We start from the raw sequence: 22,650 nt of genomic DNA on the forward strand, positions 1-22,650 counted from the left end.
TGGGCTGTACTGGGGGCTGCGCTGGGCTGTACTGGGAGCACTGGGCTGTACTGGGAGCACTGGGCTGTACTGGGAGCTGCCCTGGGCTGTACTGGGAGCTGCACTGGGCTGTACTGGGAGCACTGGGCTGTACTGGGAGCTGCACTGGGCTGTACTGGGAGCTGCGCTGGGCTGTACTGGGAGCACTGGGCTGTACTGGGAGCTGCACTGGGCTGTACTGGGAGCTGCACTGGGCTGTACTGGGAGCACTGGGCTGTACTGGAGCTGCACTGGGCTGTACTGGGAGCACTGGGCTGTACTGGAGCTGCGCTGGGCTGTACTGGGAGCTGCACTGGGCTGTACTGGGAGCACTGGGCTGTACTGGAGCTGCGCTGGGCTGTACTGGAGCTGCGCTGGGCTGTACTGGGAGCACTGGGCTGTACTGGAGCTGCGCTGGGCGCTCCCGCCCTCTGGCGGCCGAGCGGGGCACTGCAGGAGAGCCGCGGTGCGGGGACGGGGAGCGCTGGGGACAAAAGGGGGATACAGGGGAGAACTGGGCTGTACTGGGGTCACTGGGGCAGCCCTGGCCAGGCCTGGAGCCACCAGAGGTGGGGGGACACTGAGGAGTTCCTTGGGATACTCAGTTTTGCTGCGGTGGCCTCATGGTGGTGGCAATGGGGGGCGCGGTGGCACTGGGGGGCACTAGGGCCATAAGAGCGGGGCACTGGGAAGGCACATTGAGGGACCCAGAGACATTGGGAGGCCTCGCTGCCTTTGGGGTGGTAACACAGAGGCGGCACTGCAGTGTCCCTGGGCGTTGGACTGGGTTTGTTTGGACTGGGGCAGGAGGGGCATGGTCCCCACACAGGAACTGGAATTGCCTGGGAGCGCTGGGATTTCTTCCATAGTCACTGCACAGTGTTACTGGAGAGGCTTTGGGAACCCTGCGGAGGGTATGCAGGTATCCCCGAGGACATGGTGCAGGTGTTGCTGCAGGGCCTGGGGACACTGTGCAGGTGACACTGAGCTGGCCTGGTGGCGCTGGGAGTGTACTGGTGGCACTGGGAGCGGCTGCGCAGGCACACTAAGAAGTGCACCCAGAGGGCATGGAGACATTAGTGGAGGGTTCTGGAAGGGTCCCTGGGGACACAGGGTGTGCTGACTGAGGCTGACATTCTGTCACTGTGGGGAGTGCCCATGGGGACACGGACACGGCTGACTGGGGTGGGACAGTGGGCACTGCTCCAGAGCAGGGGGTTTGACCAGGTGAGATGGGGACAGTGGGGACATTAGCTCCCCCTCTGACCCGATCCCGGCAGACACACCATCCCACCCTCAGTTCCAAACCCCTGGGGTCCACAGCAGAGCTGGAGATGGGCAGGAGTCCCACTTGCCCCAGGGTGGCCGGGTCACTGCCCCATCCCCGGGGGCCGGTGGGGCCGGGGCACCCTCCCGGCAGAAGTGCTGACTCCGGGAACCTCGGGATTGCTGAGCTCAGCCCGCTGCAGATTGCAGGGGGTTTATCGGGGGGGCCCAGCTTAAGCCCCCCGGCGGGCGGCCCCGCGGGACCTTGGCCCCGTCCTTGTCGCACACGGGCGGGCGGCGGCGGCAGCGGCGGCGGCGGGCGCGGGAGCGAGCGCTGGAGGCGGCGGGAGGCTGGAGCTCGCTGCCCATCCTGGTGCTGACCTCCAAGGAGCGGGCGCTGAACCGCAGGGCTGCGGGGCTGACCATGGGAGCCGGGGCCAGCGCCGAGGAGAAGCATTCCCGAGAGCTGGAGAAGAAGCTCAAGGAAGATGCTGAGAAGGATGCCAGGACCGTCAAGCTGCTGCTGCTGGGTAAGGGGGACACAAAACCCGGGGGGACATACCCATCCCTTGAGCATCTCACCCTAACAGCCCACCCAATGCACCCCGGAAACCTACCAGTGCCCCTCAACCCAACCTGTGCCCCTCAACCCAACCAGTGCCCCTCAACCCAACCTGTGCCCCTCAACCCAATCAGCACCTCTCAACCCAACCAGTGCCCCTCAACCCAACCAGCACCCCTCAACCCAACCAGTGCCCCTCAACCCAACCAGCACCTCTCAACCAGCACCCCTCAACCCAACCAGCACACCCCACAACTGCTCCCAAACCCAACCAGCCAATCCAACATTCCTCTGGCTCCCAGATGGACCCCAAACCCAAGCAGCCCACCCTCACAGTCCATTCAACTTTCTCCTGACTCACTCAGGACCCTTAAAACCAAGCAGCCCACCCCAACATCAACCCCATTCCCAGCAGCCCTAAACCAAACCTCCCCTTCTCAAGAGCCCACCCAATGTTTCCTTGATCCCTCCAGCACCTTTGAACCAAACCAGCACAACCCAGGAGTGTCCCCAACAGCCTCCCACTGCCAGGCATCCCTAATGCCAACCAACCCCTCCCCAATAAAACACCCAAAGTTTCCCTGGCCCCACTCTAAACCAAATCAGTTCAACAGTCCCCAGGCCCCTGCTCCTAAGCACCCCTAAACACAGTCAGCCCACTCTAGCAGTCCTCTGACTCCCACAGCACCCCTAAAGCCAAGCAGCCAAACCAAAAAGCCCACCCAATGTTTCCTTTTCCCTCGGCACCCCTAAACCCAACCAGCCACCCCAACAGCCCCCCCATTCCCAGGATCCCTTAAACCAGCTCATCCCCCCTTGCTCAGCACCCCTTACCACGTGCCCCAAACACAACAGACCATCTCAACAAGAAGATGAGATCCTGAGATCTTAAGGTCCCAAGATCCACCCTAAGATCCCCTGTTTTCCATATATCCTTCAACCCAACCAGCCCTGCTAACATTCCCCCACGCCCAGGTCCCAAACCCAACCAAACCACCTTAAGAGCCTTCGCCCACACTACCTACCCCCACCCCAGCCTGTGAGCACCCCCAAGCTCCTGGGGACCCCCATGCAGCCCATCCCACCACTGCATGCCTGTCCCTGGAGCCCCCTGGTGCTGTGTGTCCCTCCCAGTGCTTCCCAGTCCCCCAGGGGTGCCTGAGGATTGGGGTGCTGTGTGTGTGGTGGGGCCTTGGGTGGCATCACTGTCCTCACAGCCTGGCCCAGGACACGTCTGCCTGCACAGCCACAGGTTTGGGGCATTGCGTGGTGGGTGGCAGGGTTGCGATGTCACCATGTCCCCAACCCCTCCCCTGGGCTCCTGAGAGCGTCCTGGCTGAGCTGCTTCAGATCCCATTAGATGCAGCGGCTCAGGCTAACCTTAATGCCACTGGCACCAGGCCGTTAATCCCCCTGCACACCCACGGAGCCAGCACAGCCAGCAGTGCCCACAGCCATGCCAGGCACCAAGGCTCTCAGAGAGCCAGCCCGGGCTCAGCTGGGAGTGCCCATGGCCCCACCATGACCCTGCTTTGTCCCCTTAGGAGCGGGGGAGTCGGGGAAGAGCACCATTGTCAAGCAGATGAAGTAAGTGCCAAGGGGGGGGGGTCACTTGATGGTGCCCACCATGCACAGTGTCTGTCCCACACTGCAGCCATGGTGTGCCCCATCCCACTGTGCCTGAGTGCCCCGTGCCACTGCCATGGGGTGCATCCATCCTGTGGCTCAGCTCCATGGCACCCAGCTCAGCCCCATGCCTGTGATCTTCCCTGGCCAGGATCATCCACCAGGACGGTTACTCGCTGGAGGAATGCCTGGAGTTCATTGCCATCATTTACAGCAACACTCTCCAGTCCATGCTGTCCATCGTGCGGGCCATGACCACCCTCAACATCCAGTACGGGGACACGGCTCGCCAGGTGAGGAGCATCCATGTGGGACAGGGGTTCTCTGCAGCCCCCAGACCCCGCTGACCCCCTGTCCCTCACAGGACGATGCCCGTAAGCTGCTGCACCTCTCAGACACCATCGAGGAGGGGACCATGCCCAAGGAGATGTCAGAAATCATCGGGCGGCTCTGGAAGGACTCGGGCATCCAAGCCTGCTTTGACCGCGCCTCCGAGTACCAGCTCAACGACTCCGCGGGCTAGTACGTGCTGGGCTCGGGCAGCGCGGGTGGGACGGGCATCAGGGGGTTCCAACCCGTGTCTCATGCCCACCGCGTGCCTGGCCAGCTACCTGTCAGACCTGGAGCGCCTGGTGACCCCCGGCTACGTCCCCACAGAGCAGGACGTGCTGCGCTCCCGCGTCAAGACAACCGGCATCATCGAGACCCAGTTCTCCTTCAAAGACCTCAACTTCAGGTGGGGGCCAGGCCCCAGCGAGGGCTGGTGCTGGGGGGTGGGCAGGGAGGGGGTGCTGACCCTCCTTTGTCCTGCCCAGGATGTTCGATGTGGGTGGACAGCGCTCAGAGAGAAAGAAGTGGATCCACTGCTTTGAGGGCGTGACCTGCATCATCTTCATCGCGGCGCTCAGTGCCTACGACATGGTCCTGGTGGAGGATGATGAAGTGGTGAGGAACGCTCACCACCTCACAGCCCCTCTGCTTCGCCCCAGCCATGACACGGGTGTCACCACGGGGCTGTGTCCCTCCGCAGAACCGCATGCACGAGAGCCTGCACCTCTTCAACAGCATCTGCAACCACCGCTACTTTGCCACCACCTCCATCGTCCTCTTCCTCAACAAGAAGGACGTTTTCCTGGAGAAGATCAAGAAGGCGCACCTCAGCATCTGCTTCCCCGACTATGACGGTGAGTGGGGCGGTGGCTGGGGTGCTGCCGGAGGGCTGGGTGCCACCACCCCCGCAGGAGTCCCCACCAGGTGTCCTCAGCACCCCACGCAAGTGGTGCTGCATGAGCCTCGCTGAGGGAGAGTACAAGCTTTACCCACCTGAGGGAGCCCTGGGTGATCCCGGGCCGGCATTCTGGCGGGGGGCCAGCCCGGGAAGGGATCCTGCTCACTGCCCCACCACCAGGTCCCAACACCTACGACGATGCGGGCAACTACATCAAGCTGCAGTTCCTGGAGCTGAACATGCGGCGGGACGTGAAGGAGATCTACTCCCACATGACCTGCGCCACCGATACCGAGAACGTCAAGTTCGTCTTTGACGCCGTCACTGACATCATCATCAAGGAGAACCTCAAGGACTGCGGGCTGTTCTGAGCCCCGGCCGAGCACCCCCACCCGGGACCAGCCCCACCGCTGACCCCATTCCACCTCCACAACCATCCCCGCTTGCCCCACACCCCCGGGATTTGACCTGCCCAGCTCCAAAGCCACCCCTGGTGAAGTGGGGGGGCTGGGGGGGCACAATCTCACACCCCCTCCCCACCCACTCTCCCACTGTGGGGTCCCCAGTTCTGCTGGGGGTCTCTGGGGCCCCAGGTCCCAGGGGCACCTGGATAGCCCTGTATACTTTGGGGTGCTGCAGGTAACCCCAGAGCTGTGGGGGACGGGGGTTCCCTTGGGTGCTGAGGGTCCCTGAGTACCCCTTGGAGCAGAGGGGTGTTTGGGGGTCCTGGGTGTCCCTAGGTACTTGAGGGATCCTCGGGTGTCCCCGGGTTCCCTTTAGGCCTGACAGGTGCTGGGGTTCCCAGATGACCCTTGGCATTGGGGACACTGGGGGTTTTGGGTGCCCCTTGGTGTTGGGAGTCCCTGGTACCCCTTGGAACTGAGGGGTGCTAGGGGTTCCCTTGGGTGCTGGGGGGTCCAGGTGCCCTCTGAAGCTCTGGGTGCTGGGGTGGTCCCTTGGGTGCTGCTGGGTGTCCATGGGTGCCCCCCTGGAGCTGGAGGTACTGGGAGTCTCCACAAAGCCCAGAGCTGGGGGTCCTTTGGGTGTGGGGTGTCCATGGGTGATCTCTGGGGCTGGGGGTTCCTGGGGGCTGCTGGCTGCAAGGGGTGCTACATGTCCCTCTGGGCTGCAGATCATTGGGTGTTTCTGGGTCCTGGGCGACCCCAGGGACTGACTGTGTGATACTGCTGCCACCATGTCACCGCTGCAGAGCCAGGGGGTGGTCATGTGTTTGTTCCCCCCACCCCACAGCCCCTCGGGGCAGGGCTCAGCCCTGCAGCAGCATCCCAGCTACACCCCCAAGGGTCCCCCCACTGCCCTCACCTCCCACGACCAGGGACTTCTCCTGACCCCAGTGGGATGCCAACCCACCCTGTGTCCCTCTCCCACCCCTGGGGCCCACCCCAACCCTCCCACAGAGGTGAAGCCCCCCTGCCCACTCCCATGCCACACAGGGCGTTTCAGTATATATGACGTTTCTCTCTCTTTTTTTTTTTTTTTCCTTTCTACATTTTATTATTTCAAACGACGTGAACAGTTTGGTAAAACATCCTGTGGGAAAAGCGAGGCCGCAGGCACCGGCTGGAGGGTCCCCCTGGGCTGGGGGGACAGCGGGGGCCGCTCTGTACAGCGGGCTCTCCTCGCCCAACGCAACAGCTAGCCCTAAAAACTAGGCTTAGAAAGAGGGGGGGGATAGAGGCAGTGGGCAGCACCCCCTGCCCACCCTCCTGCCCGAGCTGCCCATTGGCAGGGGGGCAGCAAGGCGGGGTGGGGTGCAGACCCTCCCCCCCAAAGGCACACGGTTGGGGGGTGGGCTGGCCACGGAGGATGCCACCACCACGTAGCACTTGATGCTTTTAAATAGTTTGGTAAAAAGGTTTGTTTAAAAAGTAACCTGTGCCCAACCGGTGTGGTGTGGTTTTTTTTTTTGCATGGTTTTGGGTTTGGTTTTGTCGCTTTTTCTTTTTTTTTTTTTTCTTTTTTTTCTTTCTTCTTTCTTTTCTGGTTATTCAAAGGAATGTCATCGGTCGTGTTTGTGGCTGGGTGGGCATCCCTGAGGGGACCCTGTGCCCCCCGTGCCAGGAACACTTGCAATGTAAACAGTGAGAGCACCAGGGCTCGGAGTGAATGAAATGGGGGCTGAAGGGTTGAGGGGGTACAAACCAAGATTAAAAACTTGTCTTCCCTGGAAGGGCAACGCCGGCGAGGAGGAGGACAATGGTGGGGGGCAAACACGGCCAGCAGGGGGTACGTGGGCCCTGCCACCATGCTGACACTCAAAAAGTCTCTTTACGTGGTGGGCGGAGGAATGAATCAGAAGAGAAGCAGGAGTGGGAGATGGTGTGGTCCTTCCTTTGCAGCTCCTAGGAGAGAGAGGTGGTGAGCAGGGGAGGGTCTGGGGAAGGGCAGCCTGCAGCTGAAGGATGGTCCATGACCAGCACCCACCTGAGCCTCAGAAGAGACCACAGTCCTTCAGGTTGTTTTTGATGATGACGTCGGTGACGGCGTCGAAGACGAACTGCACGTTCTTGGTGTCCGTGGCACAGGTGAAGTGGGTGTAGATCTCCTTGGTGTCCTTTCTCTTGTTCAGGTCCTCAAACTTGCTCTGGATGTAGCTGGCTGCCTCATCATACTTGTTGGCCCCTGGGCAAGAAGAGACACTGGGCTGCCCCACAGTTGCCCACGGCCACCAAAGGGTTTGGGCTTGGCTTGGCCCTCCACAGCCACTGTCCTGTTGCCAAATTGAGGCTCCAAAGGCAGAATGACCCCCAGATAACCCCCCTTCAAGACAGCTGCCCCTTGTGTTGGGCATCACTCCTCCCACATCTCCTGGGGCAACCCAAGCACCCATCACACCCCACTTGCTGGCCCAACCCACTGCTCCTGCCAGGAGAGCAGGGGGCACAGAGGCTCCCAGTGATACCTGTGTACTCAGGGAAGCAGATGGTGAGGGAGCTGTGCACAATCTTCTCCTCAAAGAGGTCCTTCTTGTTGAGGAAGAGGATGATGGACGTGTCTGTGAACCACTTGTTATTGCAGATGCTGTCAAACAGCTTCATGCTCTCATGCATCCGGTTCTGGCAGGGAAGAAAGCAGCATGAGCCAGGCAGGGACCCCCAGGCAGCACCCACCCCACTGCTCCCCAGACTGCCACCCCTCATGCTCCTGCCTGCCTGGGCAGGGGACGGCAATGGCCCTGCAAGGAAGGCTTGGGCCACCCTGGCCAGGGCACTGGTGGCCACCAGAGGAGGGGCTGCCCCCCCAGCCCCCCACAGAGGGGACAGCTCATGGCACTGGTTCCATGCCCATGACTCACCATCTCCTCATCTTCAGCCAGCACCAGGTCATAGGCACTGAGGGCCACACAGAAGATGATGGCTGTCACCCCCTCGAAGCAGTGGATCCACTTCTTCCGCTCCGAGCGCTGGCCTCCCACGTCGAACATCCTGCAGCAGGGGGTGACACGGGATGGATGGCAGCTCCCAGCTCCACCACCCTCACCCCATGCCCTGCCTCAGTGTCCCCAGCTGCTGCAGCAGGAGCAGCACTGGTGCAGGCAGAGCACGGTGCCTCTGCCCCAGGGATTTTGCCAGTACTGAGGATCTGCCCTGGCTCCTGCTGCCAGGACAGTGCCCAGGCTCATTTCCCAGCCAAAGCAAATCCCTGACGTGAGCTGGGGCAGGATCAGGCGACCTTTCCCAGGGGTTGTCAGTGTCATGGTCCCCAGAGACCTGCTCCAGAGCAGGCACAGCAGAGCTTTGCCAGAGACCTTGGACCAAGGGGAGCCAAGTCAGCGTGGGCTCAGCAGGATTGTGGCAGCAGCAGGGCTCGGGGATGATCCCGATGCACCATGTGCCTCTCCCTCCACGGGCAGCAGAGGATGCCCTGCCTCCATGGAGAAGAGCCCAGCAGCAGCATTCCACATCCACTGCCATGCCCAATACCAACTGCTTGGCTGGAGGGAAGGCTTCCCCACTGGGACACGCTGCATTGCCCCAGACCACCCTCACTGCCACCCCCAAAGCGCTGCCCTGGCAAAGCACAACCAAGTGTCTCCATTCTACCAGGGTGGCATCGGGGTCCCTGTGAGCCCCCTGCATTCAGAGAGGACCCCAGCAGATCTTTCTGACATCAGCTCTGTTGCCATGGGACTAAATTCCCTGGGGATGTGCACAATGGCAGCTTTCTGCCTCCGAAACTGGAGCCCTTATTATTTCCCCTGGGTTTTCAGTGGAAAGCAACCACGGGGTGCCAGCAGGCAGCGCTGCCACTGCCTGACCCCGAGCCCCCAGCTCCTGCCCAGCGCCCTTCCTGCAGCGGAAGCAGCGTCACAGCAGCGGGAGGAGGGACGCCTTCCCCCTCCCCTCCTCGCCAGAGCCTGGATCCGCCCCCAGGATCTCTGAAGTGTTCTCTGAAGTGTTTTTGAGGCTGTTCCAGCTATTTCAGCGGTTTCCGCTCCCTGAAGCAGCAGTTCCCGCCATGAGCAAACCAGGAGGTGGGGAGAACTGAGTGCACACAGCGTGCACCATGCTCCATCTGAACAGGGGGAGGAAGGGGTTTTTTTGCTTTCAAAAAGGCAAAAGGGAAAAATGTCAGACATACTTGAAGTGCAGGTCCTTAAAGGTGAAGTGAGTCTCTACAATGCCCGTGGTCTTCACCCTGGTGCGCAGCACATCCTGCTGGGTGGGGATGTAGTCAGCACGGGCTATCCTCTCCAGGTCGTTCAGGTAGCTGGGGACAAAGAGAAAAAGCGCTGTGGGAGCTGGACCGTGGGGCACAATCCACCCAGATCCCATGAGACATCCCCTGTGCATCTCCCAGCATTGTTCAGTTGGGGTGGGCAGTGCCAAGCTGGGGTGCACAGCAGAGTCCCCATGTGCATCCCTGGGTAACCCCACATCCCTGCCAGACACAGGCAGGGCAGGACACCAGTGGCCAGGGACGCACAGGACCGAGGGACTGGGGGCAGTGTGCTGGCACTGGGAGCCAGGCAGAGGATGCAGCCGGGGCTGAGGGGCTCACCCCGTTTCCTTGGCCGTTTGCACGGGGGGAAATGGCAAGAGGAAAATATTCAGTGCTATGGCAACCAGCCGCAGTGCCGGCGGAAACAATCGATGGCGCCGTGCCATTTATAGTCAAAAACACAAAGGGACGGCGTCCTGGGAGGAAGCAGGAGGTGGGAGGCAGGAGACACAGGGAGCAGCGCCGTGGGGGGCTGCAGGAGTCCTGAGCCCCCCGGGAGCATCGCCCACCTGGCTGCCCGCACAGCCACAGGTGGTGGCCGGGTCCCCAGTGTGCAACACCCACCAGGACTGATGAGGGGGATCAAGGCAGGTCTTGATTTCTCCCGCTCACATTGCTTTAATTGGGTTACTACAAACGGGCTCCTTTAAGCAAATTAGGCTTGTCTTAATTAAGGCATTTGTGGCCCTGTAATCTGGTGAAAGCCAGATTACAGCCCGCGAGGCCACAGGGATCCTTGGCTCCGACTGCAGCACAGCCACTCGCCAGCTGCTGGGAAACCCTGCAGCGTGTCAGGGCAAGGCCAGGGCTGGAGGTGCCCCAGGAGCCTGCTGTGGGTGTGAGGGTGGGGGACCTGCACATTACTGCTGCAGAGCAGCTCAAAAACAGCCGGAAACACACATGGCCTCTGGCTACGAAAAACAGGAAACGCCACAGCAGGGCCCTGCGCAGCGCCACAGGCTCTTGGACACTGCATCCAGCCCCAGGGTGCTGCCGAGCACCACCCCGGCACTGTTGGAACTCCCAGAGGCAGAGGAGGACCAGGATGGGGGCTGCTGTGCTGCAGAGGGCTGGGGCACAGGTGGGCTGTGTGCTGGGTGGGCACGGGGCTCCTCAGTCCCACACTGTCCTGCTCTAGCAGCACCGTGGGCACATCATCCCTGTGTGATGGGCAAAGGATTGGCCACTGCACAGGGATCTCCACAGGGCTGGAAAAAGGCTGGAGCAACAGCTTGAAGGTGCTCCTAATTAATGGTTGTCCAACCCCCACCATGTGCTAAACGCTGCATAATGGCACTGACAGCGACAGCCACTTGGCAGACACTGTGCAGATACACCTGCTCCAAGTGTGTGTGCAAGCTCCTTGGCACCTGCTGGGTGTTCTGTGCTTCCAAACCAGCACCCACTGCCAGGGAAATGCCAGGGCTGGCTGGGGAGTGATGGGGCTGAGCCGACAGGGGCTGGGGAAGGTGGGGTGTGACCATCAGGAGGAAGTGAAAGCTGCGGGTGCTGGGGGAAAGAGCTGACAGGAGTTTCTCCAGGTCTGAGGCTTGCCAGGAGCTTTCCTGCAGTCTCCTCCCCACGGTGACCTCAGTGCAAAAGAGAGACCTGACACTGCTATGCATGAGGGGACAGCTGGGGAACGGGATGGCAGCAAGTCCCAAGTGTGCAGGGATCCCAGGCAAGACCAGGCTTCATGGGGTGTTCCTGGCACACCATGAGCTCCCCCCCACACTGCTTTACCATAAAGGGTCTGGGTGGAGAGGGTAGGAGGGCACTGTGCAAGCTGAACACAGACTCAGCTGTGTTGCTCTCTCCAGCAATGGTACATTAGGCAGATTAACTTTATTTATTAATCTCTTCAAAAATAAACCCAACCAGCTTCAGCAATCTACCTAAACACCAATTTGCTGGGTAATGCACAAGTATACTGCCAAGTCTTTCTGCATAAAAACAGTTAAAAGAAAAAGAGAAGCCTCTTGAGCATCCTACTCATCCTCTTGAGACCTAGAGTGTCTCCAGGGCTTTCCTTGGGAATTTTTCCTGCCTTGACAGCCCATGAAGGGTGATGAGGATGGGCTGTGCTCATGAGTGGGCAGCCAGTGGAGAGCCTCTCCTGGGGAAGGGCAGAGGGGACAGAGCAGTGGCAGGAGGGGGATGCCCCAGTGCCCCCCTCCCAGGGTACACACACCCCGCCAGAGAAGGAAACAGCTTTCGAAACATCCGCCTTCCCAGTTCCGCTCGGGCTCAGCCCCAGCACCCTGCGGGAAGTGGCAGCACCAGCTCCTAAGCCTGGGGAGGGTGAACAGCAGCCCCTGGGGGAATTTCTGCTGCTTGATAAAAGCACTGTGGCTCCCAGGGCTCACTGAGCTGGGGCAGAGGAGGGGGCACTCACTAGGCAGCAGAGTCGTTCAGCTGGTACTCTCGGGAGCGGTTGAAGCAAGCCTGCACCCCGTTGTCAGCCCACAGTCTCCGGATGACGTTGGCCAGGTCCTCAGGCATGATGCCCTGCTCCTCAGCAGTGGAGGAGAGTGCAAACAGCTGCCGAGCATCATCCTGCAGAGATAAAACAGCTGAGCATTGGCACGGACTTATTGAAGCTCACTCACTCAAAGGATCTGATGGGAGCCCACCAGGGAACAGCAGGGCTTGGGCTGAGCCACCTTTAATCCTAGTCCAGTCTTGGGCACATCTGTTTTAGCCACCAAGAACCTCCCTCGCTGCCAGGCACAGTGGGAGAAGGATGGCACTCACCGCTCTGGAGGAGTCTCCAAAGTCAATCTGCAGGTTCCCCATTGCCTTGATGATAGCCATAATGGACTGGATGGTGTTGCTGTAGACCACAGCTTTGTACTGCCGGCACTCCTCCTCTGAATAGCCATCCTCATGGATGATCCTGGGGCAGGGAAAAGACACAGGACAGGTCAGCCCTTTGTGGGGTATCCCAGGATGCTGCTCCCCACCCATGCTCTGTGGCAACACCGATTGGGAGCTTTCCCTGTCAGACACTGGTTTTGGAGCCTGTGGCCAATGCCTGAGCAGTGCCAGCCACAGTGACAGCGCAGGGACCACTCACTTCATCTGTTTGACGATGGTGCTCTTCCCAGACTCGCCAGCACCTGTGGAGAAATGAGAAGGGATGAGGTCCTGTGCAGAGCCAGGAACCCTTACCCTACTGGGACACCTGCCCAGCCCACAGAGGGAGTGCAGCAGGTGCTTCAGCCATTGGAGAAGCAGCATTAGCCAGAGCAGATGACTGGATCTACACTGGAAACGTCAGGACCAAAAAAAGAGGGAACAAAAGTAGAGCCTGGGGGGCCCTCACAATAGGTCCCAAGGGAAGAAGGGAAGAAGGTCCCACCTGCTCTGGGCCAGGAAAATGGCATCAACACACTAACGTTTTCCCCACAATCCTCACATGCCACAGCTGATGGGCAATTCTGGCTTTGGCTGAACCTGGGGACTCCCTGTGGCAAGGGGACCAAGCCCTGTCCATCACCTGCCATCCCATCTCCAGGCAGAACCTGAGATGCCACATCCCACATCCCCTCTGTGCTGAGGAACAATGGAGCACCAGCCCCAGCACATATGCAGCAGCCAGGATGCAGGGATGCTTGTGCCACAAAGTACAGGCAGGGAACTGGGGAATAAGCTGCCACCTCCAGCAGCAGCTCAAGCGATCCCAGCGGGCTCAGCCGCCCCCAGGCTGGCTCTTGAATAGCGAGCACTTCCCAGCCTGCCGGCTCCTGAGCCCCAGCCTGCTGTGGAGGCGGCTGCCAGCAGGGAGAGCCGGCGGCTTTTGGGGTCGTTTTGTTTTTCAGCATCCAATCGCAGGGTTCGGTGAGTTCAGCGAGACAACCAGAGTGCCTAAGGTTCTCCCTCCCCCACCCTGTCCCCTAGGGACGTCACCCCACGCAGGCAATGTGCAGCTCAGCTCAGCCCTCCCTCCGCTGGCTGAGAGCAGGGAACAAGCAAAGTCACCCTGGCTGCAAGAAAGGGGAAGCCAAAAGGGGAAGCTGCAAGAGGCATGTCCCTTGTCCCCTCTCTGTGCAGGGAGTGTCACGAGATGGATGAGTGCCTGGCCCGTCTTGCCCCAGGACCCCCAGCAGGATGAAGCCCCTTTGGCCAGGGACAAGTGTGGTCCCTGCCTCCAGGTCAAATCCCAGAGGATGTCCCAAGCAAAGTCCATCCCTGTGTCCTCTCACAGCCCTTCTTGTGGGTCCCCCCAATGCTACCCTCGGCCCTGGAGCTGCCCTTACAGGGGGCCCCAAGCAAGATGGCGCCAGCATGGCCACAGAGGGGGCAGAGATTACAGAGGAGGTTAAAAAAATCAGAAAAAAAAGCAGCAGATTATGCTAAAATTAACTGGGAAAAACAGGGCCCATCATTCCAGCTGAGACATGGTGGCCGGGAACAAACTCCTTGTACCCATGTCAGCAGCCTGAACACCACCAGGTGACAGGCATGCACCCCCAGGGACACCACTGCAGGCAGTGCTCAGGGCATGGAGTGCCCTGATGCTGGGGCCATACTGAGGCTACAGAGACCCTGCATTTCCCACTGGAGCACCTTGCTCCGGGGTCCCCATGCTGTGTGTGCCAAGGGAGGGGCTCTGCTCAGCTCAGAGGTCACAGCCCAGCACAGCAGGGGCTCTCAGCCCTGCTGAGCCATCCTCCCCCAGGATGCTGACGCGGCACCGGGAACAGCCCGGCCAGCGCTCGTGGTCAGTGCTGGCAGCTCCTGCCTGGAGCTGGGAGCAGGGGGAAGGACTCGGTGTAGCCCTTCATTTTTTCCATTAAGTATCTCTAGTTTCTAACACCATCCCATAGCACTGGGTCTGGTGGCCAGTGGCATTCACTCAATCCTTTCACACTGGGTGCCTGGACAGGGAAACTGAGGCAGGTGGCAAGCAAGAACCTGGATAATCAGCATCTCTGAGATGAGGTGCCAGACAGCCATTCCCAGCTCCTCCTCTCTCTGACCCTGCCTGACATTTTCTCCCTGCCAGGAGGGAACAACCCTGCCGGGGCCTCCTGCTTTCCCCGGGCTGGGTGACAGTCACAGAGTGACCGTCACCAAGGCTGGCTATTTCCTTGCAAACTTCCTCCACATCTCCCAGCTCCTTCCCATCCCCCTGAGGAAGGCAGCCATGTTCCAAGTCAGCACCTCTGCCTCTCAGCAGAGGAGATTGCACACTTGCAGTGAGCAGGAATTTGGATGTGAATTAGCAGCCCCCCCCCTCCCCACACGGGGGACCCTCCCCAGCCCCCTCCATGAGCACAGCAGAGGGGAAGGATTTCCAATCCCCGGAAAACCCCAGCTGCCGCCCATTCAGCCCCAAAACAATTCCTGGGCTGGATGCCAACTGCCAGTTCCCACCCTGCAGCCCAGCCCGGGCAGGATGAGGCAGTGTCAGAGGAGCTCTGGACTCCTGTGCCTGCATTCAGGGTGGGGTGAAGACCCCCCATTAGCATGGGCTGACCCCAGGGCTGTGCTTCCTCCAGCCCTGCCTCTCTGCAGGCAGCGCTTGTTCCCAGGGCAGAGCCTGGCAAAAACAGGACGAGAGCTCTCTCTTGGGCTCATTTCCTCCTTTCTTTGTTAAAAATAATCTCCAAAAATTTAAAATAAGCAAGCAGCTGCCTGGCTCCAGAACTCCCTGCTAATCCACTGGCAAAAACTTTATTGAGACAACATATATATTCTGCAGCCCATGATTTATGGTGCTTTCTGGACAGCAGATATTTAGTGCAATATATGCACATACTTCTGGGCAGCACCTACATAATCCCTGTATTTTAGGAGCTGGCCACAGGTTTCAGGATCCACCTCACCCCCCATCACTGACAGGGAATTTTCCATTTTTTCACACGGCACAATCCTTTCAAATATTCAGGCAGAGATGGAAGCAATGCATAGCTGGAAAATTCTCATTATGGGGGAAAAGTTGAAATTCAATCCACCAGCAGGTCCAGAGCCATCCCCAGCACCCAGAGGCCCATCCCCTGCTGCTGTCCCGGCAAGCTTTCCCAACCTGGCAAACAGCAGCTATTATTTGAGCATGGATTTACAGATGGGTTTTAGCTCTGGACAAACCCACCAATCCCCTCCCCTGCAGGACAGACAGACAGCAGGACAGAGGGACGGCTGCAGAGCCCACCCCCCTTGGCACCTGTGAGGTCCCCACCATCAAATGGGACGGACAAAGGGGTGTGTTAAAAGCAGAGTTACCCAAAAGACTCTAATAACAAAAAGAGATTCCCCTCGACATTTTCCTTCCTACCCAAAATAGATGGAAAATTGCTGCAAAAATAATCACATTTTTTTAAAACCCCACAGTGACACAGGGCGTTTTTCCCAAGGGCCATCCCATTCCAGCACAGGGCTGGCTGCTTCCCAGAAGGAGCCATGCATCGTTGGCTGGTGGAATGCCACGTCCTCAGGCAGGACCTCAAAAAATTGGGGGGTGCAGACCCCCTGTCCAAGGCAGCTGATAAAGATACAAAAAAAAAAAAAAAAACCCAACACAAAAATAAATAAAACAGAAAGAAATAAATTGGCAGCACGAAGGATGCTCAGGGCACACAAAGAGGAGGTGGGCTGGGGATGGTTTCCCAGAGGGAGCATGGAAAATGCACCCCCGGTGCCAACAAGGGCTGCTGGTGTCCACAAGCTGGACAAAACTATCCTTGTGCTGGGCTTTTTCCAGGAATCCTGAAACTTTGCTGCTCTGTTTCTGCCCCTGCCATGGCCAGAGTGCTCCCCCTCCCCCTGCACCACTGCTGCCATGTGCCCTCAGGCCTGGGTGCCATTATCCCATCCACCCTACCCTGACGGGATGGGGCCTCACCCTCTGGCACAGCCGGGATGCTGCCAGCACCCGAATCCCCCCGGCTGGGTTTTCCACACCCGAATCCCCCCGGCTGGGTTTTCCACACCCGAATCCCCCCGGCTGGGTTTTCCACACCCGAATCCCCCCGGCTGGGTTTTCCACACCCGAATCCCCCCGGCTGGGTTTTCCACACCCGAATCCCCCCCTGGCTGGGTTTTCCACACCTGAATCCCCCCGGCTGGGTTTTCCACCAGGGATGGAGGATTACTCAGCTCCCCTGGCTCCGGTGATTCAAGCAGTCTCCGGGCCGGAAAGCCGTGCTCCGGCCTGGAGCAGGAAACCCGGTGGCTGCGGAAAGGCCAGGCCAGCCCTGGCTGCAGCACCAGTGCCTGGGGACACTGTGATCCCTGCCCTGGGCAGGCTCAGACCAGGGGACACCATAAAGCTATACATATATATAGGTGAAGACAGATATATATATTTATGTGCTTTTTGATACATGTAAATCAATGTATACGTTGTTCCATAAAAATGTAAGATAGTGCAGGTATATCTATATACACACACAAAAGTTAAAATATAAAATGCATTTCTAATGTACATCTGTAAAAATATATGCTAAACATAAACATATAAGCCTGCTGCTTCCTCTGGGCAAAGTCTAAGTGCTCATCTTGGAGCAGAGGGCAGCTGCCAGCCCCTAGGACATCACCAGTAGGGGCATTGTAGTGACCCATCCCATCCCAACCTATCCCAAGCTGATACACCAACTTCAGGGGTTGGACATCATATCCCTCTGGATTTAACAGCACTGAGTTCTTCCCTGGTCCCCCTCACTGTGACACCTCCTAGCCCATCACAAAAAAACAGCATTAGGGCTCCCAGTGTTCCCACTGAAGGGAGAACCCAAGCCCTTCAACAGCCAGGACAGAGGAAGGAGCAAGGGCAGAAACAACCCCCAAGACAGGACCAAGCACAGCAAAGCAGGCGGCTCACACAGAACCCAGGGCAATTCTGGAGCGACACAACCTCTGAAAGTCACAGCTGGTCCCTCCCTTCCTCTATTTTTATGCAAGCCCCAAAAAAAAAAAAGAAAAAAAAAAAAGCTGCTTCCGAGCCCTGCCCAGCCGCTGTCTGTCCCAGGCAGGATCTGGTACAGGCAGTCCTACATGACGTACCCTGGTGCCACCACGCCAGCAAGGGCAGTGCCCTCATCCCAGGGTCTGCACAGACCCCTGGGGATGAACATCATCACCCTACCAGTGCCTTCTCAACCTCTAACACAGCTGGGAAATATTTCACTTTCCTAATCCTCCAAAGATAAGAAATAAGGGGCTTTGAGCACAGCAATCACTTGTCTGCTGCCAATCCTCAATCCCCCTGGAGCATCCCAGCTCCCACAGGCCAGAACACTGCTGCCCAGCAGAAACAGCCACTGACTGCAGGGCTTTGTGTGCTAGGGATGGTGAGGAGCTGACAGTGGCACCAGGAGGTGCTGGAAGTATGGGGCAGATGCTCCAGGTGCTTTTAGGTGTCAGTGATGGCTCCTGGCCCCTCCCAGCACCAAAACCGTGGGAGACTGGTGGTTTCCAGTAGCAGGAAGGGACACATTCTTTGTTTGGTGGGAATTGCTTTGCCTGGGGGATATTGCTTCATTCACCAGTCCTCTCTCCACCAGAGACTGGAGCTTCAAACTATCTGGCAGACACTCACTTTGCCAGAGCAAACAGCACAGGAAAACCTGAAGGCATGGACAGGAGCCACAGCAGGAGCATGTGTGTGCCCATGCCTGCAGAGCAGTGTGCCACTGGGGCATCCTGGCTGTCCCCACTGCCCTGACAGTGTGCCACTGGGGCATCCTGGCTGTCCCCACTGCCCTGACAGTGTGCCACTGGGGTGTCCTGGCTGTCCCCACTGCCCTGACAGTGTGCCACTGGCAGGTCCTGGCTGTCCCCACTGCCCTGACAGTGTGCCATTGGGGCATCCTGGCTGTCCCCACTGCCCTGACAGTGTGCCACTGGGGCGTCCTGGCTGTCCCCACTGCCCTGACAGTGTGCCACTGGGGCGTCCTGGCTGTCCCCACTGCCCTGACAGTGTGCCATTGGGGCATCCTGGCTGTCCCCACTGCCCTGACAGTGTGCCACTGGCGGGTCCTGGCTGTCCCCACTGCCCTGACAGTGTGCCACTGGGGTGTCCTGGCTGTCCCCACTGCCCTGACAGTGTGCCACTGGGGCGTCCTGGCTGTCCCCACTGCCCTGACAGTGTGCCACCGGGGTGTCCTGGCTGTCCCCACTGCCCTGACAGTGTGCCACTGGCGGGTCCTGGCTGTCCCCACTGCCCTGACAGTGTGTCCATGCCTCCCCAGCTCAGCCACCAGGGCAGAGGAAAGGCAGGAGGCGGCTCATGCCCACATAGAGAGCACAGCACAGACCTGAGGCACCTGCAGCAGTCAGCCCCAAGCCTTCTCTGCTCCTACACTGCTGATGCCATCACCACACACCGAGACTGGTGCCTTCCACTCACACCCTGCCCTGCCTGGCAGTGGTGCCCCAGCTCCAAAGCTCAGCTGTGGGACACCATGAGTTGACACCAAAAATATGCCACACTTGGAAGAGACATTCCCTCTTCATGCTGTAGGTTGATGCAGCACAAAGGGTGAAGCTGTTTTTCTCTTTAGTTTTTGCCTCCCTTTTTCTGGAGGAGGCAGGAGGGCTGCAGCCCTCATGGAGGACCCTGGGGCTCTGCCTTGCTAGAGTGATGAGGAGCTGTGGTGCTCACCAAACAGCACGTGAGGCCTCAGGTCTCCTCAAAGCTTCCCCTGACCATGGGAAAAAAAAATAAACCATACAAAGGACGAGCAGCAGGGAGGTGGGAGCATCCCCCCAGCACTGGGTCCCACCTCACAGAGGGGACATGTCACAAGCCCCAGGGGACAGTGCTGGCCACACCTGCCCAGCAGCTCCCTGCTGGCTTGGGAGGATTTTCCGGCCAAGGCTCAGCTCGGAAATGGGCAGTGCTGACCCAAGGCTCTGGTGCTATTGACACCTGAACAGCTGCAAGGGGAAGAAAAGGCCATTTTTCTTAATGTACAAAAAGAGCCATTTTGCTCTATTTTTGGCTTTAGAAAGCAGCTGAGATCAGAAATGCCGCTTGTAAACACTGGCCCCAGCAGAAGGGAGTGAGGACATCCTCTTCCTCCTCCTGCCTCCACTTCAGGACAGAGCAAGGCCCGGGAAAGGGATGTCAGCCAGTCAGCCTACAGCACAATCCTGCTCCTTGGTGACGCTCAGCACCAACAGGATGGGCCCTCCCTACCCAGGTACCCAGAGCTCACAGCACCAGGTGACACTGCCTGCACAGTCCCAGGAGCCTCCCGAGGCTGCAGGTGCCAAACCCCCTTGGCCAGCGACCTCCCCATTGCTCCCCACCAGGCCCTGGGCTGAGAGGAGCAGACCTGGCAGCAAAGCCAGCACGGGAGCAGCTGAGGGCAAAGAGCCACCACATGCTCCTCCACTATCCCACGGGATTCCACTCCCCTCACTCTCCCTTCCACAGGAAAAAAACGGGGCAGCGAGTGTGCCCAACCATGGAGCCCCCCAGACAGCACAGACCCCCTCCCAATGTCCCCAGGAGGGGTTTTGTTGCCAGCACTGCTCGTGCCAAGGCAAAAAGAATCAAAATAAAACAGAACGCAAAAGAGCCGCACTCTGATAAAGGAGCATTTTGAGGCGTTAATTACGTATTTCTCAAGGCAGGCAGGGGTTGAGCAAATAAAGGCCTGCCGGATTTCAGCGTGACTTCCTGCTGCTGGCAGCTTCCTCTGCAGACAGCAGATGAGTCCAAAGACATTTTCTGTCAGGGTTCCCTCTGTCCCGCTGCCCCACGGTGCCACCGGAGCCCCGCAGCTCCCAGCTCGCACCTGGCGGGAGGCCCTCCCTGGGAATTTCGCAAAGGGAATAAAAAACCCAACTGGGAGAGTCATTAAGAGAAATAATGAATTAAAATAACGAAGTGCTGCCTTGCCCGCAGGCACAGGGCAGGGCTGTGAACGCCCATGGGAGCATCACCAGGGTGCTTTGAAGAGGAAAGCGGCCCGTTATCAGAGAGCCCGTGGGCTGTGGGGGGCCCTGCCCACGGCAGGCAATGGCCCAAGACCCCCAAAGCCCCACGGAGAGGGCAGGGTGATGGAGAGGCTCGGGCCTGTCCCAGGGCTCCAGCGGGGAAGACACGGGGCAATGGGTGGCTCTCAGCCCCGTTACCTCCACCACAGCCAGAGGCCAGGGTAAGAGCAGCGCAGGGAGGAGTCCAGGGATCCTGGGCAGCTGGGACAGGGTGCCCGAGCTTGCAGGACCTTTGCTGGGGGGGGACATCCAACAGGTGAGTGGGGACGCCCCCACCTTTGTCCCAAAGGGATGGACAATGACCAGCCGGGAGCACAGTACCATAGTGGGGTGGCAGCTAATTCTGGGGGGATCCCCACAGCCCAGGGTGGGGTGGCAGCCTCTCTGAGGGGCACCCAAGGCTTGCTGTAGGGCCAGCACCCCACTGCCAGGGGGATCCCCAAAGCCTGGAATAGGCTGGCATCCTGCTCACAGAGGGGTGGGGAAAGAACCCCAATGTGGAGGGGACCCAGAGTCTGCTGTGGGTACAGGGCACCATTCCTGTGGGGGAACCCTGGGAGCTGGGATGGAGCCAACATCCCATTCCTGGGGAGGGGGGGGATCCGTGGAGACTGGGATAAGATCAATAACCCCCTCCTGGAGGGACTCCCTAGGATCTCAGATTGGATCAACATCTCACTCTTGGGGGGGATGCCTGGGATGGGATCAACACCCCAGTCCTGGGGGGGATCCCTGGGATTTGGGATGGGATCAACACCTCACTCCTAGGGGAGATCCCTCAGACCGGGGATGGGATCAACACTCGACTCCTGGGGGAAACCCTACGGCCTGCTGCTCCATCGGAGGGGGGGAACCCGGAAGCCTGGGGCGGGGCAGGCCCCGGTTCCCGGGGACATCCCCGCGGCCCGAGATGGAGCCCACAGCTCACCGTGGGGAGAGCCCGAACCCTGGGCTGGGGCCAGCATCCCACAGACGGGGGATCCCCGGGGCGGGGCGGGGCACTCCGGGCGCTGGTACCCAGGATGGCCCCGGGGCAGCGGGGGGCGGAGGCGGCGAGGCCGCCCGGTTCCGGCCGGGCCGAGCCGGGCCGGGCGAAGCAGCCAAGATGGGGAGCCCGGGGGTGGGGCCCGGGGGTCTTACCCAGCAGCAGCAGTTTCACCTCCCGCGCTGCCTTCTCGCCGTCCTCCCGCAGGTTCTTGTCGATCATGCGAGAGCGCTCGGCGGCCGCCTTGTCCTCGGCGCTCACGGTGCAGCCCATGGCGGCGGCGGCGGCGGCTGCTGCGCGCCCGCGGCTCTGCCGGCCCGGCCCGGCCCGCCCCGACAGGCCCCGCCCTGCGAGCCCGGGGACGGGGCCTACCGGGGCGGGGCCAACGGGGCGGGGCCAACGGGCGGGGCGCTGTCGGGGCGGGGCTGGTGGGCGCGGCTTGCGGGGCGGGGCCGCTCGGTGTCGGCGCGCGGGCCCTCAGGCGGCAGCGGCCGGTAACGGCGGGGGAGGGGCGGGGGGACACGGGCTGTGAGGGACGGCAGGGAGCAGGGACACGGGGTGGCCCGGGATAAAGCACGGCGTGTCCCGGGATGGACGTGTGCGTGGGACACGGTGTGTCCCGGGATAGACGTGTGCGTGGGACACGGTGTGTCCCGGGATAGACATAGGGAGGGACACGGTGTGTCCCAGGACACACATTGGAGGGAGATGGAGTCTGGGTGCTGCGTTTTGGGGCCCTTTGGGTGCCGAGCAGTGGGTGCAGCCCTGGGAACAGCGGTTTGGGTGATGCTGTGTTTCAGGGCTACCTTCTGTAGAGTCTCGGCGTCACAGGGTGGTGGCTCAGAGCTTGAGCATCTCTCACTCCTCAGGGTCCCCTGCTGCAGGGGAGGGAGCTCCTTGGCAAGTTCTGGGGCTGGGGGTGCCTGTGACAGGGGATGGGGCAGGATGGGACTGGGCAGGATGGGGCATCTCCAGGTTTCTCCCAGAACAGGGGCTCCCTCAGGCGCTTGCCCTGTCCCCCATCTCCCAGGGCTGCTCCTTGAGGAACCAGAACTCCCCACAGGTCCTGAGGAGGGGGCCAGGTGTGCCCACTGACCCAGGGGGCTGGTCCGTGCCCAGGCAGCCACCCTCACTCCATGCCAGCCCCACAGCATTGCCTCATGCCTGCCCAGGCCCTGCAGCCCCTCCACACTGGCACCGGCTGAGCAGGATGAGGGCAGCCAGGGATGCTCTCCACTCAGAATGCCAGGGGAAGGGTACAGCATTCCCCGT

General features: G+C 60.0%; 2 protein-coding genes across 2 annotated transcripts; one reads left to right on the forward strand and one right to left on the reverse strand.

Annotated features, from left to right (window-relative positions):
- Nucleotides 1–1,708: 1,708 nt before the first annotated feature.
- Nucleotides 1,709–5,071, forward strand: GNAT1 (G protein subunit alpha transducin 1). Its single transcript, XM_063164301.1, has 8 exons — nt 1,709–1,814; nt 3,391–3,433; nt 3,624–3,765; nt 3,837–3,994; nt 4,080–4,208; nt 4,288–4,417; nt 4,503–4,656; nt 4,881–5,071. Exons 1-8 carry the CDS (start codon nt 1,709–1,711, stop codon nt 5,069–5,071), a joined length of 1,053 nt encoding a protein of 350 aa, XP_063020371.1.
- Nucleotides 5,072–6,554: 1,483 nt separating this feature from the next.
- GNAI2 (G protein subunit alpha i2) lies at nt 6,555–21,690 on the reverse strand. Its single transcript, XM_063164611.1, has 9 exons — nt 21,534–21,690; nt 12,520–12,562; nt 12,198–12,339; nt 11,839–11,999; nt 9,303–9,431; nt 8,017–8,146; nt 7,624–7,777; nt 7,146–7,343; nt 6,555–7,063 (listed from the first exon to the last, which is right to left on the reverse strand). Exons 1-8 carry the CDS (start codon nt 21,649–21,651, stop codon nt 7,153–7,155), a joined length of 1,068 nt encoding a protein of 355 aa, XP_063020681.1. The 5' UTR covers nt 21,652–21,690; the 3' UTR covers nt 6,555–7,063; nt 7,146–7,152.
- Between the last annotated feature and the right edge of the window lie 960 nt (nt 21,691–22,650).

The sequence above is a fragment of the Melospiza melodia genome, chromosome 10 (assembly GCF_035770615.1).
Source record: "Melospiza melodia melodia isolate bMelMel2 chromosome 10, bMelMel2.pri, whole genome shotgun sequence".
Classification (NCBI taxonomy): domain Eukaryota; kingdom Metazoa; phylum Chordata; class Aves; order Passeriformes; family Passerellidae; genus Melospiza; species Melospiza melodia.

What these genes read in the sequence shown, in the direction of transcription:
- GNAI2 (XM_063164611.1), bottom strand. Translation starts at nt 21,651, where the DNA reads ATGGGCTGCACCGTGAGCGCCGAGGACAAGGCGGCCGCCGAGCGCTCT. An exon ending in GGTGAAACTGCTGCTGCTGG is followed by an intron (nt 12,563 to 21,533) that starts GTAAGACCCCCG and finishes ATTTCTCCACAG; the next exon opens with GTGCTGGCGAGTCTGGGAAG. An exon ending in TGGCTGAAGATGAGGAGATG is followed by an intron (nt 7,778 to 8,016) that starts GTGAGTCATGGG and finishes CTTCCCTGCCAG; the next exon opens with AACCGGATGCATGAGAGCAT.
- GNAT1 (XM_063164301.1), top strand. Translation starts at nt 1,709, where the DNA reads ATGGGAGCCGGGGCCAGCGCCGAGGAGAAGCATTCCCGAGAGCTGGAG. An exon ending in CTCAACGACTCCGCGGGCTA is followed by an intron (nt 3,995 to 4,079) that starts GTACGTGCTGGG and finishes GTGCCTGGCCAG; the next exon opens with CTACCTGTCAGACCTGGAGC. An exon ending in TGGTGGAGGATGATGAAGTG is followed by an intron (nt 4,418 to 4,502) that starts GTGAGGAACGCT and finishes GTCCCTCCGCAG; the next exon opens with AACCGCATGCACGAGAGCCT.